This window comes from Chlamydotis macqueenii, chromosome 1 (genome assembly GCF_036417535.1).
Source record: "Chlamydotis macqueenii isolate bChlMac1 chromosome 1, bChlMac1.mat, whole genome shotgun sequence".
NCBI lineage: Eukaryota > Metazoa > Chordata > Aves > Otidiformes > Otididae > Chlamydotis > Chlamydotis macqueenii.
The window spans coordinates 57,854,061-57,871,161 of NC_141556.1; the positions used below are offsets into that span (position 1 = coordinate 57,854,061).

Here is a 17,101-nt window from a genome sequence, read left to right on the forward strand (position 1 = left end):
ACAAGTGTGCTCATGTGGGAGCAATGGGCTTTGCCTGGCGTGGTAAGGGTGATAAGCCGTGCCCTGGCACTTCAGAGGCTGACTAGTTAAATTTGCCCATAGTTACTTCAGAGTGCAGCATCGTAACGAAGTTTCAATACATACGTAACTGTGATGCACAAGAAATCATGAGAACTCTTAAGTATTGGCATCTAGAGCTGTTCTGAATAGGTTGCTTTCTGAATAAATGCAGTAAGTAGGAAGGGATGATCTCATGGCTCTGAGCTGTATGTTCTTCAGGCTTCCAGCCTTCAGCTTCGCTCGTGCTTCTCTTGTTTTTAGCAGCACGTTCTGCAGTTTGAGTCTTTGGTTTTCCTCAGTAGAGGGTGGCAAACGATGACGGTAAATTGGGCCGTGCTTCTGTGATTTGCCCACCAAACTTACTTCACTTGACCATCAACTGAAGTGCCAGCCTTCAGTGGGGAAAGGTGAGTTGCACAAATTCACCAATTAATTTTATCAGTCTTGTTCATTATCAGGTGTTGCTTTGTGGGCTTCAGTAGAGCCGAAGACAACAAAGACCTCAAGTGTTATCAAGTCTGATCATGTTTTCTACGGTAGTCTCGGCTTTTGAAACTCAGATGTTCAGATGTTCATTTCAGGTGTTTTTGCGGCAATCAGAGCTCCTGCAGACCTGTGTTTCTTGTTGCCTGAGCGCATCCGTTGGAAATTGGAGATTTTCTTTTGCTAAACGGGGGCAAATGTGGATATATTCCAAGCACGGGGGAGGAGATGCTTTCTGGCCTACAATGGAGATAAAAGAGGGAGACCAGCAGTAGATCACACTGAAGGGAATTCCCACTCTGCTGGCAAAGGAGCAAAGCAGTTGTACCGGCTGGGTGGTGGGAGGCAGTGCAAGTTGAGGGATCAGTGTGCGGTTGGCCACCTCTTTTTCCTTGGAGGATTGTTTTTGAGGGCAAATATTTCTAGATGTTCCTAAGGTGAAGACCAAAACAGATTAGAAATAATACTATCCTGGTTAACGGCGGTGGGATGGTGGTAGCATGTTGTTTCTCTGTCCTGATGGTCTGTGCTACAGCCCTAGATCTGGGACTAGAAGTTGCCACCCCGTGGCACAGAGGAGACTGAGTGAGTACAAGAAGTAGATTTAAGTGGAGAGAATAAGGAGATTATCCTGAGCGATTTGCAGAGGTCTAGTGAATGAGATGCGCCTTGCTGAAACCTGGTGCTTTGTCGTGGCAAAGGTTTAAGGAGGTCACTGTGTTTTTTGCTGCTTTGAAATGGAATTTACACTTGACCCAGAATTGTGCTCCAGAATCTCAGGTTTGTAATAGGGGAGGGGAAAAAAACATCCAATACTTTCCCTGGTTTTGTAATATTGCCTGTAACCCTGTAGTATCGTAAGATGCAAGTTAACAGACAGGATAACTTGGGAAAACGTGGACTCTGACTCAGAGCCCTGCGGGCTGCAGCCATGGAGGCTGGCTCCTTCCCAGCAGACCCCACACCATGCTTTACTGTTTGGTCACACGAGGCGGCTGGCGCGTGGCTCTCTGCCTCTGTGCTCTGGTGGGACGTAAGGGCTTGCTGGTGTCTTGGTCTCGGGCTTTCACGGCGGAGGAACGAACCACGCTGGGATGCACGCTGCTGCCGGCCTTCTACTGAATCAGTGGAGAAAGGGGAAGGGAGGGAGGGAGCCAGGGGTCAGTTTGCAGTGAGTGGTGAAATTGGGAAACTGAAAAGTGATGTGGGTCGGCATGGGCTGCCTGGAGAGCAGCGCAGTAGCAGAAGCCCGTGAAGAAAAACTGCTAAGGTTTTGGTTTTGTGGGTGATTGTGGGTTTAGTTTGGGCTGGTTTTTTTTTTGTTTTGTTTTTTTTCCAGTGTAACTAGACATATTCATGCAAAGGTGAATACACAGGGATGTTACTGCACTGTAATTTGGCTTTTCTGCTGCAAAACCCGGGGAGTCTCTTGAGTACCAGGTGTCAAGGAGAGACATCAGAGGGGCAACTTGCCTGAGCTGGTTTTATCTCCATGTCACGAGCGCTGGAGCATCGGCGCAGTCCCCTTGTCTAACCGAGGGACTGGCAGACCTGCGCTCAGCCCTGTCCGTGGGTTTCTGTAGATGCAACGTTGGGAAAAATCAATCAGCATCTCGAATCCCGTCTGCCAAATGGGGTAGCAGTATATCGGTCTGTTTTACAGGGTCGCTGGGAGAACAAATCCTGCCAACCGTGGCGTGCTCAGGTGTTAAGGGCCAGATGCTTACTGAAGATAAATGAGAGAGGAAAAAAAAGCAAGCTGGGAAGGAATCCAGCGATCTCTAGTTTTTGTGAGGAAAGAAATGCAGATCCTGGCACGGCTACTGCTTCCGGTTCATCCAACGCACCGTGTCACCCACGCGTTCCCCCCCTTTGTGGCAGGAGGGAGGTCTGTACAAATCTGACAGCCGTCTCCCGAGCATCCTCCTCCTGGGAGATGCTCTCTCCTGACTCGTGAGGTCCAGGCCGGGGGAAAGCCCGGCCGCCAGACCCCCGGGCCCGTCGTGGGGATGGTAGGTGCGGAGCAGCCCGGGCAGGCCCTGGGCTCCTGCCGGGCCGGGGAGCAGCTCTACCCCGGGGGCCACCCTCGCTTTTTGTGTTCCAGCTCGCCTTTGGGCCTCCGCCGAGCCCCTTGGTTCCCGGAGAAGGGAAGGCGGGGGGGGTCCCGAGGGGGAGCAGAGGGAGCGCCTCGCCGGGGCGGGGGGTGGCGGGGCGCGGCGGGGGCGGTCCCGCCTGGCATTAATTACCTTCGGCATGCGGGGCGGTGCTTCCCGCAGCCATCTGGCTGAGGCGGGGGGGCGGCGGGGGGAGCGGCGGCCGGGGAGGGAGGGAGGGGAGGGGTAAGAAAGGGAGGAACACGGGAGAAGAAAGGGAGGAAAAAGGGCTCGGGGGGCACCGCGCCGGCGAGGCAGCGCAGCGCAGGCACCCGCCGCCGCCCGCCTCCACGGGGCTGCTGGTTTTTTTTAATTTTTTTTTCCTCTTTATTTATTTTATTTTTTTCTCTTTTTTTTTTTTTTTTTTTAAATTCCTTCCCCCACCCCCTGCGGCCGGGCTCCCCCATTTTGGTTTATGGAGAAAAAGAAAATGGTAACTCAGGTAAGGCTGGCGGGCGGGGGCCGGGCTGCCGGTACCGCGCCGCCGCGGCTGCTGCTGCCCGCCCGGCTTTGTCTGGGCGGGGAGCGGGGGAGCCCGGCCCGGCGGGGAGCGACCGGTAGCGGGGCTGCCCCGCCGTCTCCTCCCCGGGGGCGGCCGCGGCTCCGCGCAGCCCCCGCCCGGTGCTGGGGGCGGGAGGGAGCCCCGGGGAGCCGGGTTGGGCGCTCTGGGGGAAGGGGTGCCTGCAGTCCCCCCTGGCAAGAGCGGCCTCGCAGTGCCCTCTAGAGAGAAGAGGTGCGTGAGGGGCACGGGTGCCCCCGCTCCCGAGTTAGGCTAAAGCCGCCTTTGAACGACCCATCCCGGCCGCGCACGAAGGTAAAGGTTTTCCTGGCCGTTTCTCCGGTCACCGGGAGGGCTGGGAAGCCCTTGTTAGGGAGCTGTAGGCGTGGGGCTGCCCGTGTCTTCCCGGGGGGAAAGCGGCTGCTGACATTTCCCGGGAAGCGCACTCGGCTGCCCGGTCCATCGCCTTTCCCCTGCCTCGCCGAGGGGATTTTGTCGGACAGTGCTCGCCTTGTAAGGCTGCTGTATGTTCCTGTGTATTTTATTTTATTTTATTTTGGTTTTGGCATGGCATCTGCAAGTAGCCACCGGAGGGAGGGGGCAAAGGGAGGAGAAGGAGGAGGAAAAGCGGCATCGGGAGCTGGAATCCTTTGGAGTTAGGCATTATATAATGCCCCGCAGTGCCTTGCAGTGCTGGAAACCTTTGGGGGGGATATTCCCAACGGGGGTGGAGGGAAGGACTCTCAGAGGGAACTTTTCTTCAAATCTGGGTTTCACAAGTGCTAGGGGTTTTGTTTGTTTGTTTGTTTGTTTTTGGTGGAGCTTTGTAGGTTTTTGGATTAGATGTATACTGTTTTCTTGGCTTTCCTTAGCCCTGGCTGCACCCCCCGTTCGTTAGCTGCTCCCGAGATCCTGCATGTCCTGTAGCAAGGGGCAGCGCTTTCGGGAGTACCTGGCTCAGGATGAATCTGCTGCAAGCAGTGACACCTGCTTTGACCCTTCCGATCTCTCATCTTGTGTTGGTTGTCAGTGGCTGAAAAATAGGTCTCTGTCCACTCTTTAGGTATCTTCCCGGGCTCCCAAGCCTCACTTTCTGCTATTTAGTCCCTTTTGTTACCAGTTCCTTTTTATCTGGACCAAGGCTTTCTGTTCTGAGGCAGAAGAGCTCTGCAGAAATCTCCCGAGGCTTTCTGTACCTATATTTAGTTTAGTGAATAATGCTGAAAAGCTGTGTCTCTGCAGTCGGGGTTCATTTGTGTATTGCTGTGTGCTCAGAGCGTGCCCAGTTAGATGGAGATGCATGCCCCTAAGCTGCACATTTCGGAGAGTTGTTCTGCACAGCCTTGTATTGCAATGTGTGCTCAACCGTGAACATGCATAGGTTGTGTCTGTGCGGTGCAGAAAGGTGCCTGGGTCACCAGTATATGAGAGTGTGTGTAGTTTGTGCCGAGAACCCTGAAGCACGAGCAGGTTGGTTTGGAGGTGTGGGGAGCTGGGAAGGATGGGATTCTGCTGGAGCACTGGCTGAAACAAGGAAGGGGATAAACTCCTTTAAAGATTTGGGATATCCTGATAGACTTTAGGGAAATCTGGATATCCTAATAGACTTCAGAGAAATCCATTTTCCACAGCAAATGATAATTTACTATCGTGGGAGAGGAGGCATCAAGTATTGGGTGACCTTGAATTATGACTGTCTTAAGAGTATGCACTATGTAGGATAGGTTTTCAGGATTTGCGCTGCATATTTGCATGCTGATGCTGAAGAAGATGCGTGTTAAAATAACCAGTAGAGGAGAAGAGCTCGGACTGTTTCTCAGTTGGGGTCTCTGAATGAACGATGGATAGCCCTTTTATGCAGAGTTGAGGAAGACAGCGAAGGTAAGTTCAGCTGGAGTATGGTGCTGCTTCTTGCAGGGGGAGCGTTTGGGTTGCTAGGCTGGTCCTTAGTGGTACTTTGCTGCAGGTTTGGCTGACTCTGGGGCTAAAGGAGTGTGGCATATCCAGGACAATATCCTCAGTCACATTATTTGCATTCTGTAGTGCCGTTTGAAGCAGTGGAGTGGCCTTTCTCACAGCCTGTGAACGTGTTTCATTAAGGCTCTGTCTCATGAAAAGTAAAATGTTGTTGGTATATTCAGCTGGTAATTGTCGCTGAATGAATTCAGCATTGCTACAGTCTCTTGCTCTGTTTGGTTCCATCTCCAGACAACATTGCATGCCTGGTCTGTGTTCTGTTGTGTTTTAAGGAGGTCGCTCGCCCATCTTCCTTGGAAATCTGGGAAAATGGCTTCTGTATAGGTATGAGGGGCTGGTAAAACAAAATAAATGGGAGTGTGTGAGGTGGGAAGACTAGAAACAGTGATAGGAAGAAATGGGAGATGCTGGAAGGTAGAAACATGCTTGAAAAAGAGGAAACCAAAATTGCTAATGAGAGCAAGAGCTCGGATTCATTAACAGAAAGTACCGTGGTCTTATCCCCCTTAATCCTAAATCAGTGGAAAATGAGTGTTAAATGAGACCCAGTACATCATGTGCTAATTGCAGATAAAAGAGAGAGTCTTGGGTGGATGGGAATGATACGCTAAAAGGCTTTTTCTCTGTGCGGTGCATGGTGAGGTTGCTGGCTTGCATGGAGCACAAAGCCCTCCCTTTCTTGGACAGCCCAGTGCCTTGCTGGCGTTTTCCTCCGAATCTGTTTCCCATCAGGGCTGGGAGAGAGGGGGAAGGTGTTGAGCATCTCGGAGAGTGGGAAGGGAGCTGCTGCCTCCTTAAGGAGTCCCGCCAGCCCATGTGGCAGCCGGCAGTGCTGGAGCGAGCGTGTGTATGTGCGTGTATGTATGTATGCCTTTGTAATGAATCACCCCGCCATTGTCTGCTCCCCTCCCTGCTGCTGGAGATGGAGCCTTTCACCTGGGTTGCTGCCTGCTGGCGGGCCTTCTTCCAAGATGGGAAGAGGAGGAGAAGGAAGGATTGCTCACGGTAATTGAAGCCAGACCAGGGAAAGCTGATATTTTCCAACTGCAGCACCCCATTTTCCCTCTTTCTGTCTTCGGTTCCTGTCTTTTGATGAGAGTGTAGGCAGGAACATCTGAGGGGTCCCCCTTTTGTGCAGCTGTAGGATCACCGGTCTCCATTTTGTGGCACCATTTGAAGCGTCTTTGCTGCCCTGCCTGCCAGCATGCCTCCTCTTGTCCCCCCCAGCACCCCTCGGAGGCTCCAGCCAGCGCCGTTTATCTTGGCACGTGTTTGACTTGCTACGCTCTGCCCAGGGCTCGGGGAGGTGATGGCGTTTGTGGCTTTGAGACTAATTTATGTCCTTGTTAAAGTGAACCAACAAGCAGCCTCATTTTTTCCAGAGGTTTTCTTCCCTTTCCCTTCCCCCTTCCATAACCCTTTCCCTCCCAGACCCCATCTGCAGCCAAAAGTTGCTTGCTCAGTCAGTGATTGTTTTTGTTTTTTTTTTTAATTAAAAAAACCCCACAAATGCAGAGCTCCTTAAATGGAGATCTTATTTAAATCAGAGCAGCGGCTGACTCATTAAAGGCCTCTCTGTCTCCTTTTCGTTCCTCTGCCTCATTCCCTTTCCCTATCTCTCCCTACCTCCCGTTACAGTAATGGTGTGGTGAAACGGATCTTTGTCTGTGCTTCATGTTGGGATCTTGCAGGGAGTGCATATTTGGGACGGGGAGAGGGGAAGACAGGAGACAGGGAGCCCTGTCACCACAGCCACCTTGTGCTAGCTAAAAATGTACAATGCATCCCATTATAGGAGAGCATCCTCCTTTGTTTGAACTGTCTGCAAGAGAGACCGAGTCCCAGAACAGCCTCTCCCCTCTCGTCCTCTTACATCCGCTTTAGGATCTGGTCCCCTCCAGGCAAGCTGGATGCTGCGGGATTCCCCTTCCCTGCTAAAAGAAGTAATTTAAAAAAAAAAAAAAGCTTTTTCTGTGCGTAGTGGAAGGCTTGTGTTCTTGCTTTTTGCGCATCGATTTGGGGTTACTTTTGCAAACTTGCATGAACTGTCTGAAGGAGATCTCTCTATTCTCTGTCCACGGCCTTGTACTCTTCCCATTTCTTCGCCGTTGGAAAGCGGTGCTTGTTTACGTGGTACCTGACTGTGCATATGCCTGTCCCCTCATTTTTGCTTCCCTTCTACTGTTTGTCGTGGGACTTTGTTTTAGCACTGCAAACACCGTGTAAGCAGCAGAGGTTTGTGTGGGAGGAATCCTAGCCAGTCACTTTTCCAGGAGAATCTCCCCTGGGAATTGAAAGGTGGTTCTGCAGCTCGCTTTCCCTGATGTAAGGACATGGTTGCTTGAGGTGTGCTGATGGGTTGTGTCTATAACTGTTGTGATACTTAGATATTTAACTGCTGGTTGAGAAGGGCTTATTCTTAAGGGCTTAAAAATCAGTGGGGCCTGTCAGAACCTGGTGAGTGGTTTCTAAAGTCCTTTTCTCTTTACCACCTTTGCTGAGCACTTTCAGATGCTTTGGAGTAGAAGAGAACCACTGTGGGTGCTTGCAGAGCAGCCTTGGGATGGCAGAAGCTGCATTCAATGTTGCCTAGGCTGGACGGCGATGTAAAAGGGAACTTGATATAGCAGTGCCATTTCCTTAAGTCCCCGTCCTAGAAATAACCTCGCTGCTCCCTACTGCGTTTCTTCTGCAGGTGACTAGGTAACTATCCCCAGGTACCTGGGAACTGAGAAATGAGGATGCCTGAGTTTGCCACAGTACGCGCCGTGACACTCGGGTGACACGGCTGTGTAAATTTAACATACCGTTTCACTGTTATTTTAAGAACTATTAATTTGTGAAGTATCTGGATTAGTGAAAAGGTTGTAGAGAGGTAACGAACAGTACTAAAAGTTGAAGGTTGAGAAGGAGGGAAGCCCCTAAAACCGGCAGCGTCTTTCCCTGCAGGTTATTAATTCATGATGGCTCCATTGCACTTAATTAGTATTGACCGGCCTTGACTATAAAGTTCTAACACCAGTGCGAAAGGGGGCTGCAGCTCTGGGGGAGGGGGCTGCTATTTTGTAGAGCTGGATTCTGGGCTTATTAATGGCTTCAGGTAAAATGCTCGATATTCCCATTTGAGATACATTTTCAGCAGATGATGTGTGCAGTTAGCTGCCCTTTTGCAATGAATTCCTTAACCTATTTGTTTCCCAGCTGCAAAATCACAGAATTCACTAAGCATCCCTTGGAGGTCTACGTACCAGGAAGGAGTTCGTTAATTTGCCTTATCCTGCTCTCAAATATTGTTTAAAAGGATGTAGTTAGGTATTCTGCATATCTGACATGTTTGGTGGAATCAGAGTAGAGAAATGTTAACTTGCCTACCAAAAGTATTTTGATTTGCTCCTGTAGAGTTATTTATGATCCTGTGTTGTGCAGGATGGTATTTTGCTGGGCTGCTGGAGGTTGTGCTATGATCAGTGAGGGCTGGAGATGCATAGGCTGGTTTTGTAGGGTTCGCAGAAGCTAGAGCAATTAATGCTCAACCGAAAGCTTTTTGAAAAAATAGAGTGCGCTTTGCCTATATAAAAGAAAATAGGACAAGTGCTGGGCCTGTTCAAGAGTGTGCTTTGTTTAAAATATCGGTTTGGGTTTTGTTTTTTTTTTTTTTTTCTTTTCAAAACTGTCCATTGAGCAACATTATTCACAAACTGAATTGAGAGTTATCAAGATGGTAATGGGAAGGCACTTCAATTCCAGGGCATTTCCATATTTTAAGTTGGGAAAGAAACCTTCATTTGTTCTCTTTATTTCTGTGTCTATTTATGATAGTCTTTAATCACATGATTGCATGCTATTTTTTTTTTTTTCCACTAAAAAGGAAAGAAAAAAACCAGACAACCCTCCACCCATCCCCATCAGCTCCAGTATATGTGGCACCATGATGACCTCTGCAAGCATCAGTAGCAGGGTTGATGCATCCCACAGACCTCTGCCACTTACGCTCAGTGTGTAATTAGCTGTTATTTTCTGTGCAGGCCAGCTTGATCTTTGTTTGCCAGTTGGTTTTGTGTATTTGCTGACAGCAGAAGAATGGTGACTTTTTGCAATGTTAGGCTCTGGTTTAGGGTTTACGAGTGTACGCTAGTAGGCACATTTCCCCCTCTCTTCCATCCCTGCGTGACCTCTCCTGTCTCACCTCTGCCATCCATCATGGATGGATGATTGGGTCGTCCTCCTCTCACTTTCTCCTCATGATCTCTGGTCAGTAGCTTGTCCCTTGCAAGTCCATGTCCGTGCTGTACCTGTCTCCACTCCTCTCCAGTTATGTGTCATCCTGTTTGAGCTGCTTTACCTTGATCATTTCAGTTCTCATCTGATTTTTAGGCCTACTTATTCTTTTTCTGCTGCTGCTTCTCCTCCCTGTCCTCACTACAAGCCTCGTCATACGCTTTTTTAACTTCTCCACCCACTCCTGACGTTCCTCATTTAGTTTGCCGTTTCTGCTCCTATTGCAGTCAAATTTGTCTTATCTATCCCTTTTCTTCCCGTCACTGTCTGTCCTGTTGGTGCTCAGGCTTGTTGTCCCAATTTACTTTCCTTCTGCTACACTTCCAGATCTGTTTCTTGGGTTTTTTTTTGCATTTGGGGTAGATAACTGCTACTCCGTGTTTCTTGATCCGTACAAAGGGGATGGAGAAAGGTACAGGAGATGGTTCATCTCCCTGCTGTCATTGATCTCCAGACCTGGATGTGACATGGCTAGTATCTCCTGTGAAGCTGTGGATGAGTCCTGAACAAGAGCATGAAATCACAGAAAATGAGGTGCAAGTGACGCTGCCAGCCACCATCAAGAAAGTCTCTATTTCCTGTTAGAATAAACTATGTCTAGACCATTCCTGATCATGAGTAGCCTGCCTTAAAAACATTTGCAATGCCACTGCCAGCCTTGACAATCCAAGTCCTTTCCTTTCTGAGCATTGCCGAGTCTTTCCTAATACTTAACGTAAAGCTTGTTGCCACCATTTATTCTTTCTATGCTAAGTATGAAGAATGGATTGGTTCTTTTCTTTTCAGGAAGTTTTGCGTACTGGATTTTTCTTTTTCTTGTTTTTAGCCTTTTTGGACCATCATATATGATTTTACTAGCAGATTTAGTTGATAAAATGTAAGACAAGCACTGTAGTTTTTGCCATAGTTTTATTATAATGTTGGTCTGATTTTTGTGGCTTTTTAATATGCCTGCTAAATATAGATCCCTGAAATGCAAATCTTTCTGTTAAATATGAAGTCCTCATAGGCTTTTCAGAGTGTGTGGGGTGGGGTTTTCCCCCCTCCAAACCCTTAATCCTAAACAAGACAAAATATTCTCCCTACTTCTTTCTCGGGTTGGACTGATACAGCTGAAGTAATAAAAAAAAATTTACCAACCCTGAAATCAAATGCAGATAGCATGAAAAAATTTTCAGTTCAGATGGTTTCTCAGAATTATAAAAAGTTGAGAAGAGGATCTTACAATGGGGAGATATCAGTCGGCAAGGCTCTACCAGCCCTGCCTGTAATGGAGACTTTTGCCCTGAGTAGTCTCTAAATACCTAGCTGGAATTGCGCTCCAAGAAGCCTGTAATCTGAGGGTGCATGGAGACACCAAAAATGTCAGAGTAATTGCCAGGGTAATCTTCTAGCCGCTTCTGAAGACTGCCCTCAGGCTGGGAGTCTTGAGTACGGCTAAAACCCTCTGAACTGACCTCCTGGTTATCCTGCTTAAAATTCATCGTCTCTGCAGTTGTGGTCCTGTGGAGTTTAGGATTTCTGTGTGCTTTATAAGCCCTGGTCTCTCTGAGCTATCTGACTTGGAGGGCATATTTGACTTTCAGATAATTACTTTTGATTAACCAAGATTTAGATAATCAGAGTTTGACCTGTGCAGCATATAGACCATCATTCACCTGTTGGGTCTCGCTGGGGTTCCTTATCTGAAGCCTGCGCTCTCCCTCCAGTCCTAATGGCAAAACCTTCTTTAAATTACTTAAGACGACCAATTTAAAAATGCCTTGGAGAGGAGTTCAGATTTCTTGGATAGTACTAGTCCTCCTTTGTCTCACGTACTCTTCATGAAAAGTGAAACCCTTGATTTGATTTGTTGTTCTTCGTAGCTTTTCTTATTTTTGCTGTTACAGCATCCGAAAGTAGGTTATAAAAACTGAACAATTATGCAAAGTACTTAGAAATATTAGAGAGTAGGAGTAAGAAAGGCTTTTGTTTTCCAATATCTGTCCCTTCCTGCTTTGTAAAACGTGGTTGCGGTAAATATGGCAGCAAAGGAAAGGATTGCAGAGTTTCAACAGGCAGAGTTTCAGATCTGTGTTATCTTACAAAAGATCGTTCCAACCTTCATCAGGAGGTAAAGGAGGAAGAACATGGTAATTTCATGAAATTAGCGAATTAGTAAATTGGTTGACTGTTGGTTCGAGTATAAGGTATTGTGGTATGTTAGCTTTGCTCAGCGTTCAAATATTTAATGCACATTAGTTTGCTTTAACTTTTTCCGTTGTTTTTCTTTATGTGCATGATGAAGCTCTTCAGTGTTGTTACATTTGCTTTGCAAAACCATTCTCTGGTGTGCCTCCACCCTGTTTCAGAATGAAGCTCTCTTCTGTCTCAAAGCAATGGGAAGGGGAGAAAAAGTACTTCTAGGAGTCCCTCTTATATAAGTTCGGTTTGGGAGGAGGGGTGGTTGGTGTTTTTTTGGGGTCACTTTAGACTGTGATGGAGCCAATCTGTGGTAAGGAATGTGGCGTGGTGAGAAACAGAAATTAGGAAAGTGCTGACTGGAGGCTGTGTTGAGAACTTGGGACACCAATCTGTGGACACCAGGTGTCCTTCACAGGGACATGGGTGACAGACTGTGAATGAGCATACGCTAAGTGTGACTGATGAAGAGGTGTAGTCAAGGAGGGACTGACCCTCTTGGTGGCAGAAAGAATTTAGGTCGTCCAAAGCCAGTTTCAGACCTTCATCCTAAGATAAATTTTCTGAGGGACTCTAGATCTCCAGAGCTCCTTTTGGTCAAAATGCTGCAAGGGGTGTGAGAATGAATTTGTCTGTTAACATGGACTTCTGAAAGGTAGAAAAAAAATGCTGCTGAGATCTCGATGCTCCATCAGAAAGCAAGACTTCTAAATGCCTTGTTTTACTCAGTGAGATGAATCTAAATCAGCTTAAATCATATTAAAGATCCCTGAGCCATGTTTTCCATCAAGTCTGAAACTGTAACTTTGGGCAGCCCGATGGCAGCTTTGACTGTAGACAAGATGAAGGTCCTCCTGAAACAAGCCCTGCTGTGAGGAGGTAAGAAAGGTGGTGATGTTATTGTCCTTTTCAGATCAAATGTGATTTCTCAGGACTTCTTTAGTTGTTAGGTTTCCTCTTAATTGGTTTTGACAATGAGCTGCAGGAGTTACTGCAAGCGTGGCACGGATGTCAGGAGGACGCTGCGGACTTGAACTTCTCTGTTGAGATCCGTGCCTGCCCTATCTCCAGCCTGCCAGCTCCAAGCCTCCCTGCCTGATGGGTGGCCAGGGTCCTGCCTGGCAGCTCAGCCCTGTGGACAGGAACACATCTTCCAGCCAGACCTCTGCTTAAAGCAGAAGTATCCAGAAAGCCGAAGTGGCTTTTTTTTAGTGGGTGGGTAGGAAACTCTGAGCTGTGTGATGTGTAACACAGAGTAGAAGAATAGCTAGGGCTGAGTAATAGGAATTTCTTAATGTTTTGGAGGAGCATAAAGGAAGGTAAATTTCATACTTCTAGGGGGTTTACAGAGAGTGTATTGGCTTTCAAAAGTGTAGGAGGCCTCTAGGTTAACTGTGAGGCTCTGTGCGTCGCCATACAATTATTCTGGGATGCTGTCTGGCCTAAATCTAGGCAAAAAGAAGCTGGTGGCAAGACAGAACCATGTTTGATTGACACAATTGAAATGCAGAGCTGTTTTGAGTCTCCTGGCTGCTATTCTGGTGATCCTAGCAGAAGAGTGTTTCTGTGAGGCTGGGCCTCCTGTAGCCAATTCAGCTGTGAAGTGGTTGGGGAATTGCCCTCAGTTGTGTCCGTCCCACCTTTCTGCTGGGGTTTACTTTGCCTGCCTGAGCTGCTCCTCTCCACCCCTGTAAGGCCAGGTGTGTTAGTCCTGCTGTTGCTGAAGGGCATGGCGATGAGTCTGTTCGTGACGTGTGATGTTGGTAGTACCCAGCAGAAGCAGAGCACAAAGCTGGAGGCGGTTGCTCAAACCATTCACTCCGTGATGAACAAAGATCGACGGCAGCTGTAAAATGCAAGTGGTCCTTGTACCCTGTGGTGCAGAATTCTGGGATTCTGAAAAGGCTTAATGTCCTGGATGCGCTAGGGAGAGCTCTAAGAGCAATAGATTCAGCTGTCATAATCTTAATTTTAAATTATTTAAAGGAAGTTATAGTGGTCTTCCAGTACCTCAGGGGAGCCTAAAGGAAACATGGGGAGAGACTCTTCAGTAGGGCCTGTTGTGACAGGACTAGGGGTAATGGTTTCAAAATAGAGGGAGCTAGATTTAGATTAGATATTAGGAAAAAATTTTCACAATGAGGGTGGCAGAACACTGGAACAGGTTGCCCAGAAAGGTGGTGGATGCTGCATCCCTGGAAACGTTCAGGGCCAGGTTGGCCGGAGCTCTGAGCAACCTGGTGTAGCCAGGGATGTCCCTGCTCCTTGCAGGGGGGTTGGACTAGATGACCTTTGAAGGTCCCTTCCAACCCTAACCATTCTATGATTCTATGTATCAGTCTTCCTGGGAATCTTCTAGTGCATTTTGAAGGCCTAAGAAAGCAAAGGGATTTCAGGTAACAGTAAATACGTTGGCTGCTGTGGGCTACTACTACTCCTGTCATTGGCCTCTTTTGAACATTAATAACTCTTCCTAAAAGTTTAACAGAACACAAATAATGCTTAGTTTGTGATGAGCTTTACCAGTCTGGATGTGTGAAGTTGGAAAGGATCACCCAGAGCAGAAAAACAGGTTGCAGACCACTCACTGGTTTGTTCTTGCATTCGGCACCTGGCTGGTCCTGTAAGTTCTCAGTGTTCCCAATCCTTTGCTTCCAGCAGATCAGGGCAGCTCAGATCCCTTCAAATGAGATAAAGGTGAAGCCAAGCACTGAGGGATTGTGCTGAAGAACATTTGTCAGGTTTGACAGTGATGAAGTATGCCTGTGGGCTATGCTGTCCCATCTGCGGGATGATTGCGTGGAGCCCATCCAGCAAGCTGGATCTCCAGCTTCCCGAGCTGAGAGTGTGTTGGGTCGCAGGGACATCTGTTTTGAAGGAACATGTTTGTAGGACGGAGCAACTGTCTGCTGCACGCAGCAGCTTCAGTCTGATGAGAAACGATTCCAGTTCCTTATGTCCTCATTACTTCAGATCAAAACTTTTACATCTTCAAAGGAGCAATTCACTTCTACTTTCTTGTTTACAGTTAACGGTGCTCCTTCTAAAGCAGTGAGAATGTTATAATCTTGGCAGCTTACACGTTCGTGCTGCAGGATCTCTTTCCTCCCTGTCCCTGTTACGCATTTCGCACATCTCTCTTATAGGAGGTAGTTGCACCTTTGAAAATTAGAAGAACTGGCAGAGTCTGCTGAAATCTTGAGGTGTTTTAGGTCAGCTGTCAGTGACAGTAACCTGATCTATGGCAAATCTTTCCCTCCCTCTCCCCAGGGTGCCTGCTCTGCCCTTTGCATGCCAGTGGGGCTGATATGATCCAAATTAACTTTTTCATCTGTTTGCATTTATTTTCTGAGTCATGAGAGGTCCTCAGGAGCCACACGATTAAATGTTGTTTTTCCTCCTAACACTTTCTGGATTGTAGCAAACATTATCTTTTCATTCTTGCCTGGGATCAGATGCCGTTTTTTTTCCATGTTAGTGTGCTGCTGCGTATGCAGCCCATCATGGGAATAACACGGAGCTGCACAGTCAGCAGAGGAGCACTCATTGTTTTGATGTCTGCCGCAAAATGGTGACTCCTGCTCTAAATTACTTGGTGAGGTAATTGCTCATCTTCCAGGATATTTTACTTCCTCTGTGTTGGAGGTCTGATAATAGGATAGGAAAGGACAAGGTGCTTTTTGGGCCAGGCTGGGTCTGACGTCTGGCTTGATCCTTTTGTTTTAGTGATATATGAAGGACAATAATTGGGGTGGTGGTTAGGAGCAGGGATGTAAGATCCCAGGACTCGCTGCTGGCAAAGGAGCAGGATTGTGGTCACTCTCTGAACTGCACTGCTGTGATTGCTATTTTATATTTTTAGTATAAACAGCATCTTTTTAGTGTCGCGGCTGATGGCCAGTCTTGAAAGAGGCCTGCTGCTCCTGCTTTTCCAGAAGCCTTTGGTCAGAAGGGACAGAGGACTTGAAATGCTATTTGGAGAGAGGTTTTGCTGTTCGAATCCAGTTCGTGCCATACAGCAAGGAGATGAGAGAGAATTTCATTAATAGGAAAGTGGCCATCCTGAGCCAGCTCTGTAGTGCTCGGATGCTGCCTTGGTCTCTTCCCTTGACCGTGAGGACCATGGAAATAGCAGGAGCTCTGGCTTGCAGTAGGAAGGTCACTCTTGATGTGCTGCAGGACCCTTTCTGCACACAGCAGAGGCCCGACTGTTCCCCTTCAAAAGTCTAAAAGCAGCTGAAATGAGACTGCAGGGGAATTCAGTGGTTTAATCCAAGACTGTGCATCTGCAGACCTTGCCGAATTGTCACGTGCCCTGCTGTGCCCAAGTCATAATGGATGAACCATTTGGTGCCCAGTTTGTACCTTAAGCTGGGCCAGGATCCAGGTAAGAGGAGCGCTTGTCCTTGCGCCGTCTGAGAGGCGTCTTTGAGAGCATGTGACACTTGGAGATTGTGATTTAGTTACCGTCATCTTTTAAAACGTGGGCATCAGGAAAGGCAGAGATGCCACTCTTTTTGTGTACCGTTAATTACACCCTTTACTTGGAAAGGAGAAGCCCTGGTGCAGCTCAGTGAGGGCAGGCTAGCTTATGCCTCTCACTTAGGATAACACTTCGGTTGCTGGCTGCCCTTTCTGAGAGGGTGTCTTTTTGACTTACCTTCACTCAAAATAGACTTAGGTGTTTTCTAAAGGCTTCTCCGTGTGTTGTGTGGCCAGCAGATACCTTATGTGTTTTGAATCTAGTGAGATACACAGTGAAAGTCCATTTTTGAGCATGGCCATGGGTTTTATGGCCCTATAAATTTGATCCTGAATAAGTGTCTTGTATGTGATTTTGATTTCCTTCAAAATTTACTGCAAGATTTTAGTTACACTCTGAAATTGTCTTTAAAAAAACCCAACTTTCTTTATAAGTAAAAGCATAGCTGAGGTCCTAGTTAGAAACCCAAGCTTTCAGCATTATGGAAGTCAAAATAGCCCTCAGTACATGAACGACATGCAGATGACAGCTGACTAAATGAATGCATTTTCTGTTGTGTTCTAAACCTGTTTTCTAGCCAATTTTATTTGTGCCAGTGATGGCCAAGTTTCGTACATCTGTTAGCATCCCACACAGAGCCCAATGGAGCTGCTAGCAACCAAGAAATGCCCGGGTAAATGCACCGCTAAAATTAAGGAAGGGAGTTGTGGGGAGAAGAGAGAGGCTTCCATGCTTTCTCTTCAAGCTTTTGTGTTTGGTGGTCTTGGTTTTCTGCTCTTCCAAGGTGTGATATTGAAAGGTTTAAGACCCTGTGGGGTCTTAAAGGAAATTATTTTCTCCCTGAGTGTCAGCGCCGCATCCCAAGGCCAGAAGCCCCAGAAGAGGTGAAAGCAAAGCATGCGATAGCTGTGTTCTGTACCTTTCTGGAAGGCAGAGCACCTTTTTACTTTTTCACAGTGTTTTTTTGCTTGTTTGGAAAGTAACCGG

At 47.6% G+C, this 17,101-nt stretch overlaps 1 protein-coding gene across 7 annotated transcripts in view; it reads left to right on the top strand.

Moving 5' to 3' along the window:
* Window positions 1-17,101, top strand: part of RBFOX2 (RNA binding fox-1 homolog 2) — a 168,682-nt gene that overhangs the window by 82,746 nt on the left and 68,835 nt on the right. Inside the window, exon 1 of one of the 7 annotated variants that reach the window (XM_086753665.1) lies at window positions 2,912-3,138. The exons of the other annotated variants lie outside the window; for them this stretch is intronic. Within the exon in view, the coding sequence (XP_086609791.1) occupies window positions 3,112-3,138 (27 nt within the window). The 5' untranslated portion in view covers window positions 2,912-3,111. Of the gene's footprint in view, window positions 1-2,911; window positions 3,139-17,101 lie in introns of those variants that run through there. 7 annotated transcript variants of the gene reach the window in all.